At 43.0% G+C, this 25,345-nt stretch overlaps 1 protein-coding gene across 1 annotated transcript; it reads right to left on the bottom strand.

Annotated features, from left to right (window-relative positions):
• Window positions 1-24: 24 nt before the first annotated feature.
• On the bottom strand, window positions 25-25,041 carry axl (AXL receptor tyrosine kinase). Its single transcript, XM_029517464.1, has 20 exons — window positions 24,464-25,041; window positions 20,953-21,163; window positions 20,494-20,594; window positions 20,190-20,372; window positions 17,354-17,434; window positions 17,096-17,211; window positions 15,306-15,501; window positions 10,347-10,486; window positions 10,114-10,258; window positions 9,881-9,898; window positions 8,702-8,831; window positions 8,304-8,395; window positions 6,033-6,128; window positions 5,609-5,686; window positions 5,027-5,119; window positions 4,678-4,799; window positions 3,986-4,095; window positions 3,477-3,636; window positions 2,728-2,864; window positions 25-2,524 (listed from the first exon to the last, which is right to left on the bottom strand). Exons 1-20 carry the CDS (start codon window positions 24,591-24,593, stop codon window positions 2,065-2,067), a joined length of 2,799 nt encoding a protein of 932 aa, XP_029373324.1. The 5' UTR covers window positions 24,594-25,041; the 3' UTR covers window positions 25-2,064.
• Window positions 25,042-25,345: the final 304 nt, after the last annotated feature.

Below are 25,345 nucleotides of genomic sequence, written 5' to 3'. Positions count from 1 at the left end.
TGAGAATTAAATAAAAAGCTTTGATAGTTCATAAATGGACACATTTATTTCTTATACAAAATACTGTATGTACTGTATAAAAAAATTGTTCACAAATCATGACAGTGACAATATAAAGGCAATTATAGTACAGTCATCTCCCAATTCAACACACCAGGAGAGTCACAATCCACAAATACATCGACTGTAATGCAAAATACTGGCTTTCTGAAGGCACTTGGTAAAGTTGTAAGTCTGAGCAAAAAGGAGTTTTATTCTGGACTCGTTCCCTTCGCACACATTTTAAAAGCCCTGGTTGGTACAAAACTGTCTGCAATTTAACTGGAAATTATTCACGCAGCCCCAATTAGACCAGTGCCTGTGTCTCAGCACAATGCGTTTGGTTCATAAACAATGTAGAACTTCCACTATGTATACAGTACCAAAGGTTTTACAAGAAACGTACACTTTGTGTTCACAAGGTATTCAGTAATGCTACAGGTATAACTTACTACTGTATGCCATTCCATATACAAGTACCTTTGATGTGTACAAATGAGAAACTTATTTCAACAAACATGGCACTACCAAAATTGATGTTGGAATATGGTCAAGTCTGTACCAATGGCAGGGTAATGAGCTAAAGTGTATAAAAAGAAGTGCATGCATGATGCCATGTTGCATCTAAATATCCTCAGAGCAGCAGTTTTGGATGAGATCTTCACTTCCATTCGGTTTTCAGCTGCTGCTTTCTATCTTTCTTTCTCCTCCTCCTCTATTCTACCGATAACAGACTCCTATGTACAGTGCTAAACCTCCAGAAGTAAAAATACCCCCCAAATAAAAGAGTGGCAGGATGATATCAGAGGATGGGATTTGTCAGGTCTCCCAGTCAGTGCTCATTTATAGAAAGCAGCTCCTTTGAATGGAGTTCTACACAATGCATTGATTTCACAGGCCGTGTTTTCTGCCTTTATGAACACCTTTATGAATTGTTAAATATGAAGAGATCGGACGAGAAGTGTCTACAGAATGACTGAATATACAAAAAAGTAAATGAAGTAAAAGAGGCTTAAAAGATATACAAATTATAGACATACATACATTAATATAAAAACATTAGTGCAAAGTTGTAGAAAAACATAGATCAGCAAAAAAAGACAAAAACAAAATGTGTAGTAACACTGTGCTTGTGCCAAAAGCAAAGGTGAGGAGCTTATCCTATCATTTGCTTTGGGGTAACGCCATCATGTCCGTACCTATCTTCAGTCCCTATGCCTTCCTTGTATCATTCGCACCCTCTTGCTTTGACCAGTACCTCTGTCCCTGTCGAGAAAAATCTCAGGTTCCTGAGTTATGAGAAAAGTGTACAGATGAGTTGAATCAGGCCCGGTGTGTGAGGAGAGAGTGTCAACAACAAATTCCTCATTGTCCTTAATGCAAAGCTACCATTAAATGCAAATTTTCTTGAATTCATGTTTCACTCTGTTGGCAAGTCTTTAGATATGAAAGTCTTTCCTTCAATTTCACTGTAAAGCAGGACGTTGTCTTCACCAGATAATAGCTTCTGTGAATCAGGCCTCCTGACTTCCTCCACGTTAGCGCTCACTCACTGGGAAGCTGAAGCTCCTGAGTTTGTTCAGTTGAGGGTTTAGTCTGGCAGTTTCTGAGCTGGTTTTCATGGAGGTGCTTGTTTTTTTGTTTGTTTGTTGTTTTTTCAGCTTAATGGGGTGGCGGAGATCATTCTGCTGTGTAGGTTGTGCAGATTTTATTGTTAAATTGCCTGGAAATGAATTTCTCTGATTGTGCTATACAGTGCATGAGGGCAACACTCAATGTGCTCTAAACTTGTTCTTGGTAACAGTGTTCGACCGCACATTGATGTTGGGGAGGGGAGGAGGCAAAGGAAAGAGTCCCAATCCTTCATCTCCTTGGAATGCCTTCTGCTGTGTGTGTATGAGTGTTTGTGCAAAACATGTATGTAGGGGCACACAAGGTTTACTGCAGCCAGTAGCAAAAGGCTGGACGTGGGGGATCGGACAGCAGGCCATGGCAGTGACTTGTCTTTTTTTCAACGTGAATTCATCACTGCCAGGTCATTTTCCTGGATCCTTCCCTGTCCTCCAGCAGCTCCACGGTTGGCGTCGGAGCTGGGGTGGGGTTGGGAGTGGAGTGGCAGGACGGATGTAGGGGCAATGTGGCTGTGGAAGAGGACACCTGCATTTCCAGGCTCTCCAGGGAGTCAGAGAGGGCTCGGTTAGTTTCATGTTGGGGACACAGGACGTAACGGTTGGGGTGATGGACCTCCACTGTGGTCACAGAGTCAAGGCCCTTCAGGCAGAAAGGTGATGGCCCCCCAATGGGGTCACGACCACCAACAGCCCCGAGCTCCATGGAGGACTCGTCCATGTTGACATACAGGATCTCGTCTGGGTCCTGGGGATCAGGCAGATCCTCAAGGGCCTTTTCCAGTTCACAGCGCAGGGACTCAAAGGACGGACGATCCTTTGGGCTCAGCAGCCAGCAGGAGAACATCAGGGAGTAGCTGAATTCAAAATTACAAAAACAAATTAATCCAAACCAGGAAGTGTGCCTGATTTTCCAAGCTGGAGACACAAATGCTGATAGACTGAAATAGTTTTCAGTTTTCAGTTTTTCTCTGGCTTTCATTCGTGTATGGAAAAAAGGTGTTAGGAATCTGAAAAAATAATAATCAGTTGAGTGTGTGAGGAATGTGCAGATACTCACATGCAGTCCAGACAGTCTGGAGGTTGTTTGAGACGGTTTCCCTGCCTCAAGTAATCATAAATTTCGCTGTTTTCAACCCCAGGGTACGGCGTCTGACCCCGCGTGGCGATTTCCCACATGGTGACTCCAAACGACCACTGAGAGGGAGACGGAGAGGACGGGTTACAAACTTAAGGAGTTGTGAATACCCTGGGTCTCACACACCTTGAAACACACTACTCAAACATAAATCTGCTCTTGTGAGACACTGACTATGGAAAAAACACAGCCATGTTCCAACTTGCTGGACTTCCCATTTCATGCACAAGTTACTTAAGAACACGCATGAAATGAACGACATCATTTTCAGCGCTTACATTTTATGACCAGGGCCCCTGAAACATCCAGTAAAAGCTGCTATATTACCATCTGTTACTGTTATTATCTGCCACACTTGTTAGAAAAGGCATACTGTGTTTTATACTTTATATGGAAAACATTAAAACTCTACGTTGATGGGTCTATTAATAAGAGCTTATTCATGACGTGCCCAACTCTGGACACTCCCTGGTCGTTCAACCTCAGAACAATAGTAACCCATAATCCATAATCCATAACCCATCATATAAAACATTATTAAAAGCTTCTCTGTGACTTAATTTCAACTCTCAATCCATGACCTAAGTCAGTCAGTAGAGAAGTGGATAAATACTGCTTTTGATAAGTAGAACACAGAAAGAGGGATGTTTCCCTTCTGGGGGACAACTCACCACATCGCTCTTCGTGGTGTAGACACGGTCAGCCAAGCTTTCGATGGCGATCCATTTGACAGGCATCTTCGAGATCCGCCCCTGCCTGTAGTAGTCACCGTTGTAGATTTTTTTGGAGAGGCCAAAGTCAGCCACACATACGTTCATGTTCTCGTTAAGCCTGAAGAACAGACAGAAAGTCTTACGGGGCTGTCGAGTCTTTGGGAAAGTGCATCTGTTCCATCAATAATTCTGAGATTTAGTTTTTATGATTCTGTATGCTTCTACTTAACGACATTCATCGCATACAAAGATTTTACAAACAAGACAAACCACTCAGGTCTATCTTTCGTCACATTAGCCTTTCATTCTCCCAAATACTGCGCTACATGCAGCGCTTCGGTTGACTGCTTGGTTCATCTTTGTGATTTTGTCTAGCAATGTGTGAGAAGGAGAAATAGGAAGGAGCAAGGCGATGTAAGGACATGGACAGGAACTGAAAGGATGAGAAATGGAAGCAGTGTGCTCACATGCAGTTGCGAGCAGCAAGGTCTCTGTGGATGAAGTTTTTGCTGCTGAGGTACTCCATCCCTCGGGCAATATCGGTCATAAACTTCACCAGCATTTGAGATGGGAGGTACTGTCAGATACCAGAGAGAGACAGGGATTTTATTTACACCGCTATGACAGCTGATGTTCATTTTCTGCCAAGTAGAGGGCAGTAGAGCTCGATTCCTTGAGGACCTGTGATCATTCCGAACCGAATGCCCTCCCTCTTACTCCCCTACCAACAGACCTCTCCCCTCCCTGGAGTCCTTGGTGTTCAGCGCCACTGCTTTTTTATCGTGTGCTGTGTGTTTCAACTGTCGAAATCTTGTTTTGATTAGTTTCATAATTTTCTTTGGGGACTTATTGTGTATATATAGAGTCCTCAATTCCAGAAAACACTCCATCCATTAACAAATAAAAACGTGTGGAGCAACACGGGAAACTTAGCTCTTGTTTTCATGATCTCAGAATAACATGCTGCCAATACAGTATGGGTGGGGACTCGGTTACTCAACACATCTCTCTTGAACTTTGGATCCCATTTTGCTGACAGACACTTATGTGAACTCATAAACCCTGAACCCATTATGCTGGGTTCTGCATTGATTAGGTCTGCATGTGTGCATATGTGTGTGAGTGCCTAACATGGTGTTTTCATTGCAGTCAGACTAACCACTGGACAGTCTCCCAGTCTTGAGTACAGCAGATAGCTGTGCAGATCGCCATGTTTCATGTAGGGCAGGATGACCACAGGGGAGGGGTAGCCCTCACTCTCCACAGTCTGCAGGCACACACCTGTAGAAACCCCTTGGTTCAGTTTTGTACACAAATCAGTCGGCATTGCAGGAACTATGCGTTGGGCCGAAAGTTGGTAGTTCCAGCAAAATCTGGCTCAAAGATTATCCTTACGTTTTTTTAGACAGCGCTTTTTATTTTTTAGGTAGATTTTAGTCTTTAAAATTTTCATTTTCAAATGTATTAATCACTACTCTTTCTATGTAATCCACTGTGTCCTGACTCACCTAGCAGCCTCATGACATTGGGGTGGTCAAACTCCTTCATGCAGGCAGCCTCACGGAGAAAATCTTCCATCTCTGAGCGGGTACAGATGGCAACTGGAGAGGATTTGGGACAGAGGTGAGACAAAGTGGCTTTCTGTAACTTGCACAGCTCTGCCAGGTTAGGGCTCTGCCAGGGTTCCTCTATTTATTAGACTGTGAATTCATGCATGGTAGCAGCTTTTACCGCTGGGTTTGTTTTAACGTCTTCACCACAGTTTGAATTGGTCTGTGAAAGAAGTCTGTGGCGTGGTTTTTTTTTCTCCAAAGTCATAGTCCCGCCAAAACTCATCTTAACTTTTAACTTGGAGCTCTTATATCATTGTCTTTTCCTTGGCACTGCAGTATATGTAAGGTCAACTTTTTCTTCTGCCAATGTTTTTTAACAAGCTGAGTCTTTGTCCATTTTCTGATCAAAAACTGCAATCCCTCCCCTCCCCCAACCCAAATTTTTGACCCAGGGTGGATTTTCTGTCAAATGGCCTGTGTTCCTAACATGAAGGGATTCATTGTGGTGATTGCTGAGTACTTTTACTGTCTACTCACTCTTCATAGTCTTGACAGCAACTTTGAGAACAGACTCCTCCTGAGTCAGCAGCCCCTCCATCACCGAACCAAACTCCCCTGAAGAAAGAAGTTAAAAGACAAACAAACACCCGGTTCAGTTGCAGTTTAAGCTTCGGCTACATCAAAACTCTTATTCAGTAGTGAAGTGTAGTTTCTCTCCTGACCATGCGGTGAACAGAGCTGTAAGGATATCACACCGCAAACAGTTCCGCCAAAACCACAGTTAACTGAGTGGTGTCAACAGACATGGGCAGAGATAAGAGAACAACAAGCAGCAGTTCTGTCTGTTGCACTGTGTACCGACCCTGAAATCAGAGCCTTTACAAACGCCCTTATCGCCCTGCTGTTTGAATGCCCCAATACTATTCTAATACTAAAACTGTGGAGCTAAAAAGCTTATTACCTTCTCCCAGGGTTTTTCCCAGGGTCAGCTTGTGTCTGTCTACCATCACATCCTGGAGCTTCTGCTTCAGTTCATCACTGATGCCCAGGCTGTTCACTTCAGAGGGAAAAATAAAGCAGTTTTAATAGCAATTTAATGAACAGTAAAGGAAAGGGAGAAAAACCACCTAATTTTACAAAGGAACATCCCTTGCTTTTCCAAAACCACAATGCACAACATTGAGACAAAAACAAGTTTTATTAAAGTGCCAGACCAGAAATAAGAACACAAAAAGTTCCCCATTCTTTTTTTGGGATAATTTCTCTGTATATTTACAGGAATTATTCCCTGGAACAATATGTATGCATCGCTGACTTGAATCAAGTAATTAGGAATGATTCCTCTGAGGAGACTGACACTGTTACACCTGCACACATGTGACTTATAGCATTGTCTCTTCAAAATAGTATTGTCCATAACAAAACATGTGATTGTCAACATGATCCAAACCCTTCCGTTGGCCGAAACAGGAGATTGGAGATCATTTTTTTAAGGACATTATACTTTGTCTATTTTTCAGATAAACTGTGTTCAAGGCTTTACAGTATGCGACACCTGGGAATTGTTAACTGAACGTGAGACAATCCTTTTCACATTGTCCTGACTTTACATTGTTTAAAGTTGTTTTACTGCCAACATTTCTTTTAGTTTTATCATAAATAACATCTTAGAAATACTCCTAACCATTTCTTTACTCTGCTTTATGTCCTGAGAACTATGAATAAAAACTGTTGAGTGCTGTTAAATTAAGGATCATACAATCTATAAAAAGGAAAAGTTAAAATAAATAAATAAATAAATAAATAAAAAATAAAGTCCGCAATGCAAACGGTATCAGATTTGGGACCTTCCTGTCCTCTTAGGCCAGTTTTTCAGATGGAGGGCCATGTGATCCTGCAGGGGTCAGCTAAAGGTGACAAGATGAAGTTAGAGGAATTAAGATGGTCTTAACAAAACTGAATCCCTTCAAGCATCTGTCAGTCACTGAGGCGAATGTTTGTGAGCAGACTGCACCATAGACGTTCGCCCTTCTTTCACATCTGGGTCGGGAAATGACAGGGCTGTGACATGCTCAGTGATCCCCCTCCAGCTGCTGCTACACTATCAATCTGCTGTCTCCATCAGACAACAATGTGCTCAGTCCGTAGGCATGTTCCAACACATGCTGCTGTGACCAGCTATTAGTCAGTGCATGCAATAACTGGGGCCCCTGGACTTGTCCTGAGACTTGGCCAAAATTACTAGTCAACAACAGCAATGTAAATCCCACCCAATCCCTCCATTTTGACCCCTTACTCTATTCCGGCTGTGCTTTCTACCATTCCCCTCCTGTGTATTATTTCCACACCTCTTTCTTTTCTCTCCTCTCATTTTACTCACTGAATCCTTTTTGTCTCTGCCGTTTTCCCCTGGCCTCTCTGTGGTCTCTGGCAAGCCGAGACTTGTGTATGAAATCTTCACAAATATTGTGCATATGCCAGGGATAATGTAAGGGTTTGAATGTGATACAGCTGTTTGAAATGTGAGCGTGTGCGCTGTGTTTGCAGGTACGTATCTCTGTCTGTAATCTGGAGGAGTCAAAGGGGCTGCTGGTGAGAACATTACTGCCATTACTCCATCTCGATTAGAGCTGAGACTCCGACTTTACTCCCTGATGGTGAAATGACCTCCTCGCCCTGGTCAGAGCTCCTTATCGGTCTTTACAAGCTGCTTCGCTCACTCATTTCCTGATGTAACTGTATCCTCTTTCCTACATCTTGTAGTTTCATCTTCCTTCCTTTGCTTTCGCATGACCTATTTGTCTTCGTTTGTCAGAGAATTTTCAATGACTTCATTTATTTACTGCAGAGCTAATCAATATATATATATATAGTTAAAGTTACATTATATTGTAGAAGGGTCATAGTGCTGTCAGCTGCCTGAACACTCTGGGGCTAATTTCGCAGCTGTGTGGAATAAAATGAAAGCCTTTCTGCCTTTTTTCCGGCAAACAAATCAAGGACATGATTTTTGGCTGTCATCGTTTGTGAGAGCATGACAGGCAAAGATTTCTCAGAGGAGATGCTATTATGCTACTTTCAGGTATTGCTATCTACCCTGAGGACAGATGCAGGCCGGGGCATGTTATTCGCAGCATCTCTTACGGCTTTTGGCTCAGGATAAAATCAGGTGCGGATGTAAGGTGTGATCTTTCTAAAGAAGACACATGCTGGAGCAGAGAGAGGAACTCACATGTTGCTTCTGTGGTCCTGCGGCTGTAGGTGCGGCGAGCACGGTACCTGACCACAAGCTCTCCACTCTCCATCATAGGTTCAAAGGCTTCTCTGTTTGTTCACACACACATATCATACGAAACAGAGCAAAACACAATGAGAGGTCAGTGCTGGGGATACGTCAACACAGCTGAAAGGGTGGCATCGCTCCATGATTCACGGGGATGACTGTTGTTTTCAAAACAGATGTCTTCTACTCCATCCAAATGCTCTAGAATGCATGCACAAGTGACTCAACTAGGCCAAGAAAATGAAAAAAAAAAAAAAAACAACTTTTGGTTTGGCACAGCTGCCGAGTCCCTCCCTTCTACCCTTAAGGAGAACTAACAAATCAAGCAGAACTAACAGCCTACGCACCCAAAGCGCGTCTCCTTGCGCCGCAGCTTGGCCACGTAAACAGCCATGAGCACAGCTATGGACACGGCTCCGGCAATGGCCATCACCACATACCACCAGTGCCAGGAAAAGGCCGGGGGAGAGGACGGACCTGGGGGAAGGGGTGTGGACAGAGACAGTTAAGGGTTTATTAACGCAGGTCTGTTAAATTGAAGTGAGCATTTAGGATAATTTATCTTTGAGAGTGACAAGAACAGTAATTATAATATAATATGTATTAATTGAAATGCACCTTTTCAGATTTAATCATTATTGGCAAACTGAAATGTACAATCACAATCTTCACTTCCTTTTCTTTTTCTCATTGTTTGTACATGTGGAAGTTTTCAACACGTGTGTCCTTGACCAACTTCCCTCAATATGAGAGTTAAGCTCATACACTGATATGTGACATCCTTATAAAAGCACAGTGTGTACTTCTTACACACACACACGCAGCATTATTTTGAGGGAAAAATTTGATTCATTTCTTCAAAATGACTCGATCGCCTCAGACCATATTTGCTGAGCTAAATCAAAATATTTGCTCTCTTACCAAATGTGAGTTCTTCTTGTTTTTCTGTGCTACCTCTCACATTACATTTAATCCCAGCACCCCCCCCAATAAGTCACTGCTCAACAGTAACAACCCTCCACCCACTGTGTTCAAGTCTTTCTCCCATTCACACTTGTCCTCCCCCGGCTTTCCCTTCACTTCCTTTCTTTTTTTATCTCCCATTCTTGTTGTTTGAATTGTCTGTCTGGTTGTATTAGACTAAGCAAAGAGATGCTGCACTGTTCCTGCTGTTATAAATATTTATGATGCGACCCCCCCACACACACACACCACCACCCTTCCCTCCCCCCACCGACACACACACACACACACACACACACACACACTGCATACCCCACTCACACCCCTCTTCCCCTTTCTCATCTCTGAGATCCTCTCTTCTCTTTTTTTCTCTTCCTTCCCTTTTTTCTGAAATTCACCGGAGGAAGCTGATCAAGGAAGCCAGTGATAGAGAATGAGAAAGGGAAGTTCTGTGACGGAGCAGACAGCATGAACTCACTTCTACTCTCTCTGTGTCATGACTCCGGGAGGTCACAGTAAAGAGCGCTGATAAGCTTACATGCACAAAGCCGCTCATTACTCACCTCTAAATTGATCCAGTTCTGTGAGAACAGAAAATAGAGGAGGTTAAGTCGATGTTGTGGCATTTAGAAAAACAGCATCACCAACAGCATATTTATCTATAAATAAAGTATATATATTTTCCTAGAAATATGCTATCCTTTAATCTACTTTCTAATCACTCTTTCGTCAAATTAGATGTGAACTATTTAACTCTTTTTAGCCCAATTTTAGTTAGCAGCATGTTTTTACTCACCAGGGGGAATAAGTGTCAGAGTCTGTATGGGAGTCCACGGTCCTTGCCCTGCTCCAGTATAGGCACACACACGAAAAGAAACATTGGACAGTGGGACAGACAGATTGAATGAAAAACCAGTGTCCAATCCAGTGTCCACAACCAGCTGTCAAAGAAGGTAAACAGGGAGACAGTTAGAGTCAAGCTGATTGTGTTTTTTATGTCTGGTGTTTAAATATGTGTCCCTAACTGACCGGCTGGATGGCAGGGGTGCTGTACTCCACCAGATAGCCCTGTAGGTCTCCATTCAGCCTCCCAGGAGGCCCCTCCCATGTCATCTGCACCTCTGTCCCGTTCAGCACTGCGGTCACATTCACGGGTGGGTTTTCTGGCACTGGATACAGGAAAAAAAAACAGGACGTAAAGACGCATTTCATTACAGGCACTGTTACACTTTTACTTGCAGAGCTCTTGTAAGGTTATGTAAGCATACAACTCAGGTTGCAGTGTTGTGTTTGTGTCAAAAAACTTGGGTATGCAAGAAGGTTCAGTGTTGCAAACTGTGGGCTCAGGGGGCTAGTAGGCTGAGGGTTAGCCAGGAGTTTGTTGTTTTGACAGCCTGGAGCCTCTAGGGTGTGGACAACTACAACAGCTGGAAGAAGATGTCAGGGAATGTGGAGAATTCAGCTTTATTAGGACAAAGACAGTCAGATAAAAACACTGTAGACAAGGGGTTATTAGCTGAGTTCAGAGGCCAGAAGGCTCTCTCTGTGTCAGAACAGTTGGACAAACACATGCTGAGGTCTGCGTCTCCCTCCTTCATGCCCTGACTTCATCCCTATGTCTACTTTGTTCTCCTTTGACTGCCATTTTCTTTCCTGGCTCTCTGAAGCAGAGAGTGAAAAAAGAAAACCCAGCGGAGGGAAAACCTAGCTCAATAACATGCTAGAAATAGTGTGAGGAATTTGTGCCTGCTTGTGTGTGTGTGTGTGTGTGTGTGAGAGAGACACACACACACACACACACTTTGTTGCTCTGGATCACACAGAAATCGAAGAACCTTTTCCCAATGAGGCAGCGGCGCTTACTTTCTTTGTTGGTGTGTTAAGGCTGTCTTTGTCTTCGCATCTCGTTCGGTCTATAGGCTAACAAATTCACACAACTGGCTGGTCACACACACACACACACACAATGTCAGTGTGAGTTTGAGAAACACGGCCCAGCCTATGGATGATGTTATCAGGAAGCGTTTGGTGGGTGATTGTTTCCACATGTGGTCTCTTTTCTTCCTTCGAGCGGCAGCAAAAACAACCTCCAAGTAAAGTTTGTTCCAACAGTCGGTCTCCACCTATGCTCCGTCATCTGTGAGTCTCCCACTGCCTCCCTTTGTTGCCTACTCATCGTTCTCCCTCGTCCTCCTCTCTTCATCTATTTCTTGCTCCCTGTCTCCCATCCAACATGATTCCATCTCCTTCCTTCCAAGTTTTCTTCTCCCTTGCTGCCTGCTCTGTGGTAAAACCTCTTTCTTTTCCAGTTCAAATGAACATTGATGTTCATGGTTGACGTAAAACTGTGTGGAGGGAAAAAAAAACAGTCACCAGAAAAAAAAAAAAGACAGCTTATGGGAAATTTGGAAAATTTCGGTCGGTGTCGGTGCTGTTTTCTGAAATGATGAAACTACAGAGAGGAAAAAATAGCTTATTTGATACTTTGTTTTCCGTATTTAAACAACCATGGCTTGGCAAAAGGCTGAGAAACAAAAACATCTGAGCCACAATTAGTTCACAACGGCGAATTGTAACATCTGCATTCATAGCAGACTTCTGTTTCACATTTAGTTGCATACTATTGCAAAAATACAGTTGAATAGTGACATTTTTTGGAGGCAGAGCTCTTACTCTGCTACAGCTCATCCTCTCGCACCAGTTAGACTCCGCATGGGTCAACACGTGCATGGAAAAGGGTCACCCTTCAGCCAAAAACTGACTCACAACCCTGGGATCTTGGGTCTGTTCTCCATAAATAAAAACAAACTCAGCACTGCACAGGAAACATGTTTCCCAGATCAGTTGCAGCACAAATGTTAGTGTCATCAGAAATGTCACAACTTTTATGGACATCCGCCTTGCATCAATTATGACTATGGCAGAAAGACTGTTATCTGTCACTGAGAAACAAAGTCAACGAAAGGTTGGGTTAGGGTGTAAAAAGTCAGACAGGGCCATGTATCCATGGATTATGAATCAGTAATAGGTTGTGTTTGTTTAAATTTGTAAAAATATCAGTGTCCACAGAGAAATCCACACAGTCTGTATCCAGAAACCTGAACTTTAAAATGAGCTGTCACCTTTTCACAAAGCAGCCATCAGGACCCAGAATCCAACCTCGCAGGGTTTGGTTTCTGTGAGCATTGAAATCTGCTACATTTTTATTTGAGCCAAGCAGAAGAAGCTGACTTGTTGTTACAAGAGCTTCGAGCGAGAGAGGAGATATAAAACTAGCCTGAGACGCTTTAGGTTTCTTAAAACCACAAAAAAAAAAAACACACATCTCCTTACATACAGACATTCTGACATTCTGTGTGTATTCTCCTCCTCCAACTCCTGTCCCCTAACTCTGGATTCATTGTGCCGTTAGTGCTGACAGGTGTGATGTAGCGAATATGTATGTAGAAGGAAACAGGAGTCCCTTTGTTGCCCTTTTTATGTTACCGCTTAATTGTGCTGGCCTTGTAAGTGTTTGATAACTGCATGGTTACACCGTCCTCACTTCATTCACTCATGGTGTCGGAGAAAGACTTATAAAGAGGAAAAAGCTTTGACAGAATGGTTATGTGAAGAATAATGCCATTAAAGCTTTAGGATTAGGAGGATGACATGGGTCATCTCACTTCCTTTCTCTGACCAACCAATCCCCTCCCCCTTCTTTTTCTTTTCTCTCATCCTCCAGGGAAAATAATGGGCTTTGGGAAAAGAGCAAAATTTGTGTTTTCTTAAAGCGTCCCCTTCCCCATTTCCCTGCTCCTTCATCCACTCCTTGCCTACTCCTATCAGAAAACCCGCTTTTTTTCCCACAGTGTCGAGCTGTGTGCTTTGGAAAGAGAACGCAAAGGTTGCATGAGGTCAAAAAAAAGAGGTGAGGGAGGGGGTGAGAGATGAAGGAGTAACGTTGAAACAATGGATTCAAGCAAATGTGCTCAACTTGAAAAGACAACTGCAACAAGATGAGAGCAAGTTCGTCCCGTCTACTAGCTACTCTACTGCTGGCAGGAAAAGGGGGACAGTCTGTTATGCACTGAGAAATGTAGGGAAGGAGGAGCAGAAGCGCAACCGACAGGGAAATCTGTACCACAGTGACACATGAGACAGTGCAGCAGCAGGTACTGTATTTGTACAAACTTATTGTCACAGTGACACAATCTTCAGCGATGAAAAAGGGAGCTATGGAAAATACAGCTAAGCAGAGAGCAGTCTCTCTTATTCCTTCCCTCCTTCCCCTTGACCCTCTCTGCCTCCTCAACTGTATTCAACCACTTGGTAAAGCTTATCTGCTGGTTTTTTGTTTTTTTTTTGTAATTATTATTGTTATTTGACTTTTGGAGTGAAGAGAGAAGGTATTAAAAGATATCGGCATGATGTAATTGGACAGAAATCGACATCATTTGAGATTTTACCTCAGAAATGATACAAAGTCTGAATTCACTGAAACTTAGTTAAATGAAGAAATGAAACTTCCTGACTGCGGGAAGAGCATCTCAGAATCACATTTCTTCTTCTCCATTGCTGTGGCATTTCAAACGGCGCTACTTCTCTCTTTTTTTCTTGTTTTCTTTTCTTTCTTTTTTTTTTTTTTGGGACATGAGAAGTGCTGCGTTTTCATATTATGAGTGACTTCGATCGTGGAAAGCCCCCATCATCCCTCCTGTGGCATATCTCTCCTCTGAGTATACGCTATTTCCGCTGCCGTTTGTGCAGGGATGCAGACAGCATGAGCTGGCATGGAAAATCCCACTTCGGTTGAAACTCCAACACACTCCAGCCTAACATTGCAGCCTGGGCAGATCACTCCTAACTGTAGCCTTTCAGGAGAACATAACGTCCAGCCTCCCTCCCTCCCTCCCTCCCTCCCTCCCTCTCTCCCCATCATTCCCTGTCTCTAGTCTGCCTTCCACCTGAAGAGTTTACATTTGAAACAGGGTTCAAGGAGGTACAGGGCCTTGCGTCTGGTGTTCTTCATAAACACAGACTAACTTAAAAGGACACAGGAAGGCGCATTATGACTAACACACACAACATGACTTCTCTGCTATGTTATATATCATATATCATATGTCTGTTTTCTCAGTTTTTGTTTTTTTTTTTTTTTTTTAATTTATTACTACTTTCTATGGACCTCTGAGCTGTCTTGAATAAAGTATTACTAATACTACTGCTACATACAATATGCTCCAAGCCTTAATTCACTGGAAAGCACTCAGAAGACTCAGACAGTCAATGAATTAAATGCAGCTCAAAACTGAAACATTTGGAAAGGCTTCTACAGGGACACTTCACCTCTGATAATTAACAATATCCCTTTGGGCTTTTCACCTTCCCTCATTAAGCTGTCTGTCTCAGAGCTTAATGAAATGAACATGACTGCTGTACCCCCCCCCCCCCCCCCCCCCCCGGGGACTCTGGAGCTTTTTCAAAGAGGCTAAAGTATAAGAGATCATCAGAACACAATTCTCTTACACACTGCCTTAAACTATGCTGAGAACATTTACCCTAATATCCACTGTCCACTTCCTAAAAACACTTCTTCAAAGTTTTCAAATGCTGCCTTATTCTATCTTTTGGCATAACTTGGACTTGCCTTTGTCATGTGACTGACAGAGGCATTAAGAAGTCCTGACTTGGATAAATATTGCACAGTGAGGCCTGATATTAGCAGTAAGGATACAGCTAAATTCTAATGTTACAAACTTGGCATTTATGGGTAAACCTACTACATCAATAAAATAGTCTCTGGTTTCTTAAACATTAGCTCGGATGCACCTCCTAGGTGTTGCATAGCCTTTGCTACTGCTACAGGACACAGTAGGAATGGGAAGAGACTTGGACTTAGCAGTCCATAGCAAGATAACATGTTTGACCTTGACTCACTTCAGGGGAAGTGATCCCACACATAAGACACAGTGAAAACAAACATCTTCTCACTTGGAAGTCTCTTACCTCCTTCTTTGGTGCGTAGCTCCACCCAGGGCGACCACTCAGATGGCCCCTGGCTGCTGTGACAAGCCACCCTGACAGTATAGAGGCTGTGGGGCTCCAGGTCCCCGATGAGGTGGCTGGCTGGTGGGATGTTCACATTCTGGTTGTGGATCAGCTTATCCAGGCCAACTGTGAAGGCCTCTCCTGAACGTTTGGCCTGGAACATTTAGATACCAAACTTGAATTTGCAACATTCTCAAAATGTTTTTAAATTAGATCTTGTAGGTAATTTGAGTGATGTTTTTCGTATGAAAAATGCTACTGTGAAATAATTAAAATAAAATAAAATGTAAAATAATTATTAGATTTTGATTATTCACAAGTGTTCAAAAACACTTTCCTCCATCGTTTTTTTCTGGTGTTATCTTTCTTTCTATCAACAGAAACTGACAGGATTGAAGTAAAAACACAGGCATGGAGTCTGTGCATAATGTTGGTTAGGCTTGTTAATTAAGTGTTTACTGTTAAAAACTGTTCAAGTTGTGCTTCATTGCTGTTCTTAACGTGACCCAGGCTCAGCAAGGTGCACTGAAAGCAGAACTCATTAACCAAAAAATCACAGGCAGAAATCTGCTGCTTCTGCAAATCCAGTAAACACATTAAAAGAGGAACCCAAGGCAGAAAATTCTTTCATGGCAGCAGTCTTAAAACCACATTAAAGTTGCTGGTCTGGACCATTGTTGTCTGCTGTATTGCTCATTATTGAGTGGCTTTGCCAGGCTAGAAGTTACAGTTCAAAGGGTGAGCTTTACAATTAAAAACTGAATAACTAAATAATGATATTAAAAATGATATGGGCCACTACAGATTAAGTCTGTTTGTGAGTGAGTGTGTGCGTTTTTAAGAGCTGTTGTGAACAGCTTTGATATTTATGTAACAAGCAAGAAGCTGGGAGTTTAATAATTCCTCATGGTGTGAGTTTGGTGGTTTGATTTGCAGGAATATTAAGTTGTATGAATCAGGAGTGTAATAATGCCTGTCAATCCTGAATAGATGAGTCACAGTCCAGCCTGTAAACAAGTGTGTTTAATTTAAAGTGTACAACTCAGCTCTGAGTCACACTTCAGCCTGCATTCTCTCTGCATGGCTCAGACCCACAATACCTGCTGTCACTACCACTTCCTATACTGTTCTTTCTTTCATTCATTCTTTCAGCCATATATTTCTGTTCTCTAAACTGCAGCCTGGCCATGTTTCTCTTCACCACACAAATGAATCGTTAAATTCAGATTTTTGCCCCATTCTGCTGAAGCTGGCCCCTCGTCTTGTTCCCCTATGAGGGTTGGACGGGGGGGGGGTGGTGGGAGTATTGAGGGGAGGGGTGGGCGCAAGAACAGCAAGAGGTATGAGGGGCAGCTTTATTAGAACCAGACGTTTAGGGGTGGTGCTGCACTGCTCCCTTCTCCAGGAGAAATTTTTCCTTCTCACAGCTACAAGCTTTAACGGCCACAGAGAAGTGTAGCAGTCGAGAGACACTGACAGAGAAACAGAGGGAGGGAGTGGTGCCAAATAAGATTGGTCCAGGCCATTTTCCCAGTGAAACCTGATCTTCAGGTTCAAAAATAAAGCAGGGAGGGGTGGAGGATGAGTAAGAAGGAGAAAACAAAAGCAGGCTCTCTTTTCTTTAAATCAGTCTTTGGAAAGGTAAGACTGGTCTGCTCAGTCCCACAAAGAGCGAGCGAGTGGCAAGTTTGGTTAAAATGCAGGTCAAACTGTTGCGGCTTGCTGACATTGTTGAACTCACATCTCACCTGAACAGTGCAACGGATTATCGGGTAGTCGCCTCCAAAACCAGGCTGCCATGACAAACGGAGGCTGGTCTGAGTGATTTCCACAGCCCTCAGATTCTGAGGCTGCAATGGGAGAACTGAAAACGATAAAAAATATATCAAAAAAATATAGAACAATAACCATTGTACAATAAACGGCATTTAGAGGGTAAAGTGTGTCACAAATGAATAAAAAAGGGCTGTTAAAAGTTGTTTGTACTTCAAAAATGTAACAGTTACCTGTGATGGTCCCAGAGCCAGACGTGGCCACACCTTTGCGGTTATGAGCCTCACAAGAGAACGTGCTGGTCCGATTCAAACCTGGACAATCAAAGGAAGCAACATGCACGTGTGAAGCAGGAAACTCTGAGGTCTTTTGAAACCAAGAATCCTTGCTCAGCATGTTGACTTGGGTATAATGTTGATGTGAGAAATGTTGTGAAAGTTCAGAATGCTGTAAAGGCAATCGTTTCTGGAAAGGCAATGTGATCTCTCTGCGTCAACAGTGTTGTTCTTTGTCTAAATTCTTGTGAGAAGAGTTTGTCAAAAATAAACCAAAGCCTTGTGACAATCAGTATCAACCATCTCTTCATTTTATCAAAATCAGACCAGCAGCTGTGGCCAATTTAAAGGTGGATTTCAGCAAAATCTCCTTCCAACACTTACTCATCTTGTTAAAATTCCCATCAGACTGATCAGGCACAATTTGGAGCCTCTGACTTTTTACTTGAAGTTCAGTGTTAAGGAAAGCGTGAGCAAGCAACTTCTTCATGTCAGCACTTTGTTCAAACATGCACAATCCCACAGAACTAGTAGCGTTTATAAGATTGTAAATACTACACTTTTTAATGTATCAAGTACATTGAAGAAAAATCCCATTAAATATAATCAATACAAGTATTTATTATTTCATTTGCTAATTTTTTGATCAAAATAATGTAAAAAACGGAAGAAAAGGGGTTGTTGGTTTAGTTTTTCCTGAATCATACTTAATAGTTAATAAGGTCATTGTTTACACTGATATATAATCACTTATTTAGAAAAAAGTCTTTAAACTAATTTGGACAAATTCAAGTGTGTGTGTGACGTGTGAAGACAGCATTTGAAAGCAAAATGTCAAAAGTTAAAACGTGTCAGAAACCCCAGACGACTTCAATTATGTATGTAAGGCAGCATGATTGCGTACTACAACTCAGCGTTTCTTGCAGTTCAGAGAGCAAAATGAGCGCCTCTGTTGAGGCCCAGGTCTAAAACGCTCCTCTGAAGAGGGCAAAACACTGTGACACATACTGACATTCAACAGTGAATGAGTCTTCTCACAAAGTGACTCACAGTGTGCTCACACACCTAAAGTCTTTCCACAAGACAACATACTCAAACGTGTGACATACAAGTTTTATCATTGTTATCTAACATCACAACACTGCCTGTCAGCCACAAACAAAAAATCACGCTGTGTGTTACTCTGCACTGACAGCACCATGCCTCCATTGTGCTGCGGCTGGAAGAAGGACACGGGCTACGCTCCTCACTGTGTGAAGCGGGGGGGGGCTGTGAGAGAGGGGGGAGAGATGATCGCTGACTCTGTGGGAGAATAAACTGCTCAGGCCATCTCGAGATTGCACCACTTGCTCTTCTGCCTCTTTCCTTCCACCTTAGCAAACTGCAACAACTCCCGAGCGTGTTATTGTCAGCTGGGGAGGGCTGAGTACGGCCCCGGTTCTATCTTTCCCTCGCTTCGCCATCCAGCCAGGACATTTTACGACTCTGAGTAACTATTCATACTGCTGCTGCTTTTAAAATTAAGTCTAAAGCATTGTATTATTTTCTGTCCTAAAACTAGTGGACTAGTTCTTATGCTGTCCATCAGAGACGGATGAAGGTGATCTCATACTTGAACTTACACATCCGTGATTCCTTACTTGTTCATGCAATTTCTCTTTATGCGTCTATTGAAAGATTATTTGTCTTTGCCTTCCCTATTTGGGTTTGGACCTGAGGTCTGCTGGAGCAGCTGCCCATTCCAAAGACGTGAGTGTAGGATACCATCAAATGGGCGCCGGTCAGCAGTAGGCAGTCTGCTCTGATGATTCAATCGGCTCCTTTTCCCGACCACTGCCCCTACCTCCCTGCCCCCTCCTTCAGCCTGACTCAGCCTGCTCTGCCTGTCCTCCTACTACTGGACTTAATACAGGCTAGCTGTCTGGCACACAGCTGTATAGGCATTCATGGAGTAACAGACCCTTCCTCCGTTTTTTATATCTTTTTCTTTCATCTCTTGGTGCCCTCTGCCCAACTATTTTCCAACCCACAGCAGTCAATCTTGTGCATGCTGCTTCGCCTTTACTCATCAACCACAAAACCACCAGGGACGGTGCATCATCAATGGATCCGCTGGCACTGTGCCAGTCAGCCTGCTCGCTGGTGGTTTTGTTTGAGCCTTGAAGGGGGATTTGGAAGTCTTTGAAACTACAGAAGATGATTTCTGTGTGGTTTTTGAAGGAGTACACAATAATCAAGCTAAAGTGATTAAATGAAACCCCAAGATTTTTAAAATGTCTTATTCACACTAATTTCAAACTTTGCTACTTGTGTCACAAACTAACAGCAACTTCTTCCTTGACTAATGCAGTGTTGAAATAAAACGAGTTGACTCCAAGTAAGAAATTCTTTGGATAGTACTGAGTTCCTTGGAAGAAAGTCACCAGTAATGCCCTTTCTCACATCTGGTCAGCGAATACTAAGGAGCTGCAGTTTCTTACCCACAGACAATTTGAGTGAGAAATATATTATTTCTTTCACTTTTTCCCTGATTAACAAATACATGCGATAACAGCAGAGATCACAGATTTTGTCAGACATTGTTGTGGTTTTGAAATTGGGATTTTTGTGCAGTAGCCCATTGACCAGAACCTGGTCTTGTATTTCTTCTGCCACACCATTTGAAGCCATCACCATTTCTCCACATTTTATAGACCAATTCACTGATCGCTGAATATTGTGTGTATCGGTGCAGGGTAATCCATATCTAAGATGTCTAAATGCTGCTTTGACTGCAGAGGTATTATTGCGTTACCTGTGAGGTTGAGTGTGGAGGGTGACAGGGCCACTGGGTCTTTCAGGTTGTTGAGAGGTGCCCCATCCTGCAGCCAGATGACTCTGACTGGCTCTGGAGGTCCGTGGGCCACACAGCTCAGGCTCAGGGATACGTTGGCCACAACAGACATGTGATGGGGCTCCACGGAGAAATGAGGAAGGCCTGAGAGAGAATCAGCTCAGTCAGATTCTCAACTCTTCTGACAACTGAACAAAGCATGTTGGTATGTTGGTACTCTTATCTCTCGTCTTTTTTTACATCAGAGACCTGGAGATGGACTCACCCTCCAGCTGAATGCTCCCTTCATCAGAGAATATTTGGTGGCTTTCTAGTAGAACAGCACATTGATAGGAGCCCATGTCGGGAAGTTGGACCTTCTCAATACTGTTGGACATACAATGGTATTAAGTTAGCAGGTTTTCTAAAAGCTAAGCACTGTTGAACGCAAACGACCAAGGAGGGAGATGGAAGCAGGAAGACGGATCCTGCTTCGATTCACATTTTGCTATGCTTCCACATTAAGCTACAGCAGAAGAGGTACCTGGGATTTTGCTTCTTTTATCTTTTATCTCAAACTTAATTCCAATCTAATACAGCAACAGAACTGGTTCAGCAAGTCAGGCAGTGCACAGATAGGTAGAAGCAAACCCATCTCGAGTCTGGGTGTGGCCTCATCACAAATCTCATGCATTGTTTTGCAAAAAGAAACCAATAAAGTGTAATAGACAAAAGAGCTGCTTACCTCAGCGTGCTCAAGATTGTCCAACTGTTGCTGCCAGTGTGAACTTGGAACTGGTTGGTGTCTGCATACTGAAGTGGTATGCCGTCTCTCAGCCAGAGGACATCAGGTGGGTCCTCTTCCTCCCCCCCTGTGCCCTTCAGGGAGCAGTGCATCGTAACAGGTTTGCCCAGCGAGGAAATGACAGTAGCAGGACTCCGCTCAAACTCCAAGTCTATGATTTAAAAAGGCAATAAGCTGAGTAGGAGTTTGATGTTTCTGTTGCAGTTTCCCTACAATACACATTTACTAAGGCCTTATCTTACAACAGCTGGCTGTTCTCCTCCCTAAGGTTGTTCTTTGGCTGTTAAATGGCTGAAAATGACTAACAAGACGATTCATTGCTTCCTTTTAAGAACAATAAATGATTTTTGTAAAGGGTTAGTTTTTTATACTTAAAAACAAGAATAAAAAGGATAAAAGGTTCAAACATTAATATTGTTAAACAAGCTACAGCTTACAATATAAACCTACTTAATGTATAGTTATATAAAGTAAATAAAGAAACGTAGTTTACGTATTTGATAAATTACTAATTCAACTCCAGTTTCCCGATGATTAATTAAACAATTTCACAAATTCTGTTTTTATTATGGAATAACAAGCAAGAGTCCAAAACCAAAAAATATTGAATTTATACTGATACAAATGCAAGAAATGTCATTGGAGACGCTGCCATCAGCAATGTTTGGTTTAGTAAATTACTTAAACGTGCAATTGTTGACATGTCAATTCATCAACTTCTCTCTCCGTAGCTGAAATCTTCATTTGATTGTGTGCTCACGCTGATAAATATTTCATTCACGCTGGACTCACTTAGCTTTACCTGCTGATGTAACAGATATGATATCAGCAGGTAAAGTCAAGAGTTCTCCAGTACTACAGCCGTTTTTCTGAGTATGGTTATCTTTGCGTCCGTCACTGATAGAGGGGTTGACTGGAGAAGGACAGAGCTGATACTGGGACAAAAGGCTCCTTGTTGGAGGACGGCTGCTCTGACTGAGCACAGAGAGTCCAACACAAACACTGAACATATTCAGGGCTTCTCTCAAACACCAATGATAGGCCTGCAGGTTGTCTGCCAAGACGTCTGTGAATCTGTTCAGCATCCAAAAAAAGGATGTGAGGAGAATCATCAGAAATGTGATGATTATAAACTGTTCTGGCTGCTTCTGGCTTATCTTACTTTTAAGACATTCAACAGACGTGAGAGGCATTCCTGATGTGACTGAGGGTCAGGCATGCATGCTGTCTGAAAGAAAGAGGAACGGTCACACCCTTGAGCTTTGCTAAAATACAAAGCTGGCAAGGACACATGCATGCAATGGGCATATGAATTTCTTTTCTCTTTCCTGAGGCATCAAATTAAATTGATGCACATCCACGAAGTTGGCCTAAGCAAGGCATGACTGCTCACTCCTGCACTTGATAAAAGATGAAATCATCTGAGAATGTTCCAACTTGGCTTGAGCTCTTGAGTATCAGGAAGAGAATAAATTATGCCTGTTTCGCAGAGCGATGTCTGTAAAGACTTTCTCAAGCTTGTCAGCCCGCCCTCCTAGTCGAGCATTGACCTCGGATCCCACCAGCGTGACCCCAGAGGACTTCACCCTACCTGACACAAACACACATCATTCAGTTCCTGAAAACAAACCTGGCAAGTAAGAAGCCATCACTGGCAGCATGGCACCTACACAAGCCAGCATTTAAAGAGCTTGTTCTGCGAGTGTGTAATAAATGAAGGGGCCTACTCAGTCTCTGCTTGACCAACTCTCTGTCTCTGTGTGCTTGTTGGCCTTGAAAGTCATTTCTCCCTATATTTTTATGCTTGGCTGAGCCTTTTCAAGAAACTGCATGGCCTTGACTTGCTTTTTTTTCCAGTGCCATATTGAACAAAAACAGCCCTACTTTTTATCTTTTTATGTTATGCTTCATCCATAAAATAAAAAGCTCCAAACCCTTTTATGAGAATGCAGAGGTAGCTGGAGAGAGCAGGATGTGGTCAAACTGTGTGTGTGTGTGTGTGTGTGTGTGTGTGTGTGTGTGTGTGTGTGTGTGTGTGTTTGTGTGCGGCTTGTTTCCCTAGCTTCATTTGTGCTTCACTCCTTCCTTTTGTCCCCTAAATTCATTTGAGATCTCACACTTTGCTTTTCATTATCTTTCCCAACTCCTACTCTCACTCATGGAAAAGGCTCAGATGTTAAATGTCAGTAGACATGCACATACCAAAAATACCCATCACAGTCCCAGCATTTATCCTCCTCTCACTCCCTCATTTATCTTTTTGGCTTTTTAATGCTACATTATTCAGCCCGTCTATTCACTGCCGCACCTTTGCCCCTCTCTCTTTTAGCCTCCTTTTTAAGCCTTCTTTGGATTCATCACTACACATTTTGCCACCTCCCCTCCCAACTATTTCTCCTCCACTCTCACCCCTTTAGCCGTCCATCATTCCTCAGCTTGAGACTGAGTCAGACCGGCTCTGACTCACAAACTAAAGCATTTGGCCCCTATGAACCCCTCCTCATCCCTCACATCCCCCCGCTCCTGGGCCCCAGCCATACCCACATCCAAATAGGAACTGAAACATCAGGAAAATTCTCCTTTGAAAGCATCAGTCTGATGTTATAAATCACAGCAGTGCCTTGTAATCTCTGTCCTTCCTGGTCAGACTACTGAAGGCAGAGGTAACGCTCCCAGAGAGACGGCATGACTATAATGGTCAAAACACATGAGCTGACAGGTGGAGGCCTGTGCAGGGACTCCATGTTTTCATCCACAGGCTCCAGTGGCTAATAAATTCATCAATGTTAACACTTATGATAATTTTTCAAACTGATTTGACAGACTTTGGAAAGATTTTTATTTTTCTCTTCTATGCTATAAGTAGGTTTCATGATTTTCTCTCACTTCCCCATGGGATGTATTTAGACTGTCACTCTTCCCCTGCCTGTCATTACTCTGTTTTCTCTCCAGCGGTAATCCTGGTTAAAGTCCCAGGAGGAATAAAACGTTAGCAGAATAGCTGTTGTTGCCTCCCCATCTCAAATCCTGAACAGCAGCTTTGGATGCCATTGAAGGGAGCAACTCTCCAGAACATACGGGCCTCCATCAACATTAACCTGCTCTCACCGACTTCGTATCAGCAGAATTTGAACACAAAGTACACAAAGTCCTCTGCCTTGTTGAACCAATAAAAGTGATCTTTAATTTGTTTTTCTTTGATAAGCTTGTTTTTTAAAGGCATTTTTATAGGTGTAATGAACGCCTCCACGCAACCAGATGTTGAAGGCACTTGCAGCTGTGGTTACATTCTCAACTCCTGAGCAAATTGATTTAACGAGTTAGAAGCTGACTGGGCTAATTGCTCATTACCTTGTTTTCCAAGCAGTCAAGTGGGCAAACAGTCAAACCGGCTTTCAAAAATAGAATTAAAAAGAAAAAGTGGCCGCTGATGGGTGCCAGTTGAACCTACCTGTCAGTGAGCCGGCGGTTACTGGCCTCCAAGTGGATAAAATAAGCAAAAGTGACCATTTCAACACGGCCATGGTTCTTATTAAAATGAGATCACCTCTGGAAATAAGCGTCACGGCAAAAGCAGTCATCTTGGAAACATCAGCGCATCTCAGCAGCTCAGAGGTCCAAAAGTGTGAGATGGGGGGGAAAAAAAATCTTCGCTTTGACTTCGTCAGATGATGAAAATGCGTTTATCCGCAGATTTGACCAAAGCCAAACCAACTTCGGTCGTTTCAGTTCCCGTTTATAAGAAGACAAATTGTGAAAAACCAAACCGAATCAAACTCTGATCGCTTCTCCTTCCGAGCTGTTGTTTTGATCGATCCCGCAAAAAAAAACAAAAAAAAAAAAAAAACTTTGAGCGTCCGAATAAAAAAAAAAAAAGCCGCTGCAAGCTTTCTAAAGTTTTCTGAAGTGGACTATCTTTCCAGACACAGGGAGAGTATTTTTAACCCAGCCGCTCTCTCCGTCCTTCCCTCCTTCGTCTCCCTCTCTCCCCCTTCAAACAAGATCCAAATTCCTCAGCCCGACTTCTCTCCCCCAGACTCCCCCCTCCTCCTGCCGCAGGATGTGAAGAACCCTGCGACGCGCTGATTGTCTCAACACAATCCCCACTTTGGCCCTTTCAATACACACCGATCCGCACAAACAGAAAACAACCAACGAAATGAAAAAGAGTCAGTCTGCGGCAGACACACAACTTTGCACAGGCAACACGAGCCGTTTCCTCAGACATAAACCAGCAAGGCTGAGCTTTGTTGAGTTCTGCGGCCATCACTCAGTGCAGAGAGAGCATTTCTCCTGTGAAGATATCTCAGACTTACTCATCTGCTGCAAAACT

The sequence above is a fragment of the Echeneis naucrates genome, chromosome 13 (genome assembly GCF_900963305.1).
Source record: "Echeneis naucrates chromosome 13, fEcheNa1.1, whole genome shotgun sequence".
Classification (NCBI taxonomy): Eukaryota; Metazoa; Chordata; class Actinopteri; order Carangiformes; family Echeneidae; genus Echeneis; species Echeneis naucrates.
Note: the sequence above shows the minus strand (reverse complement) of the source record. Positions and strands in the feature narration are given on the sequence as shown.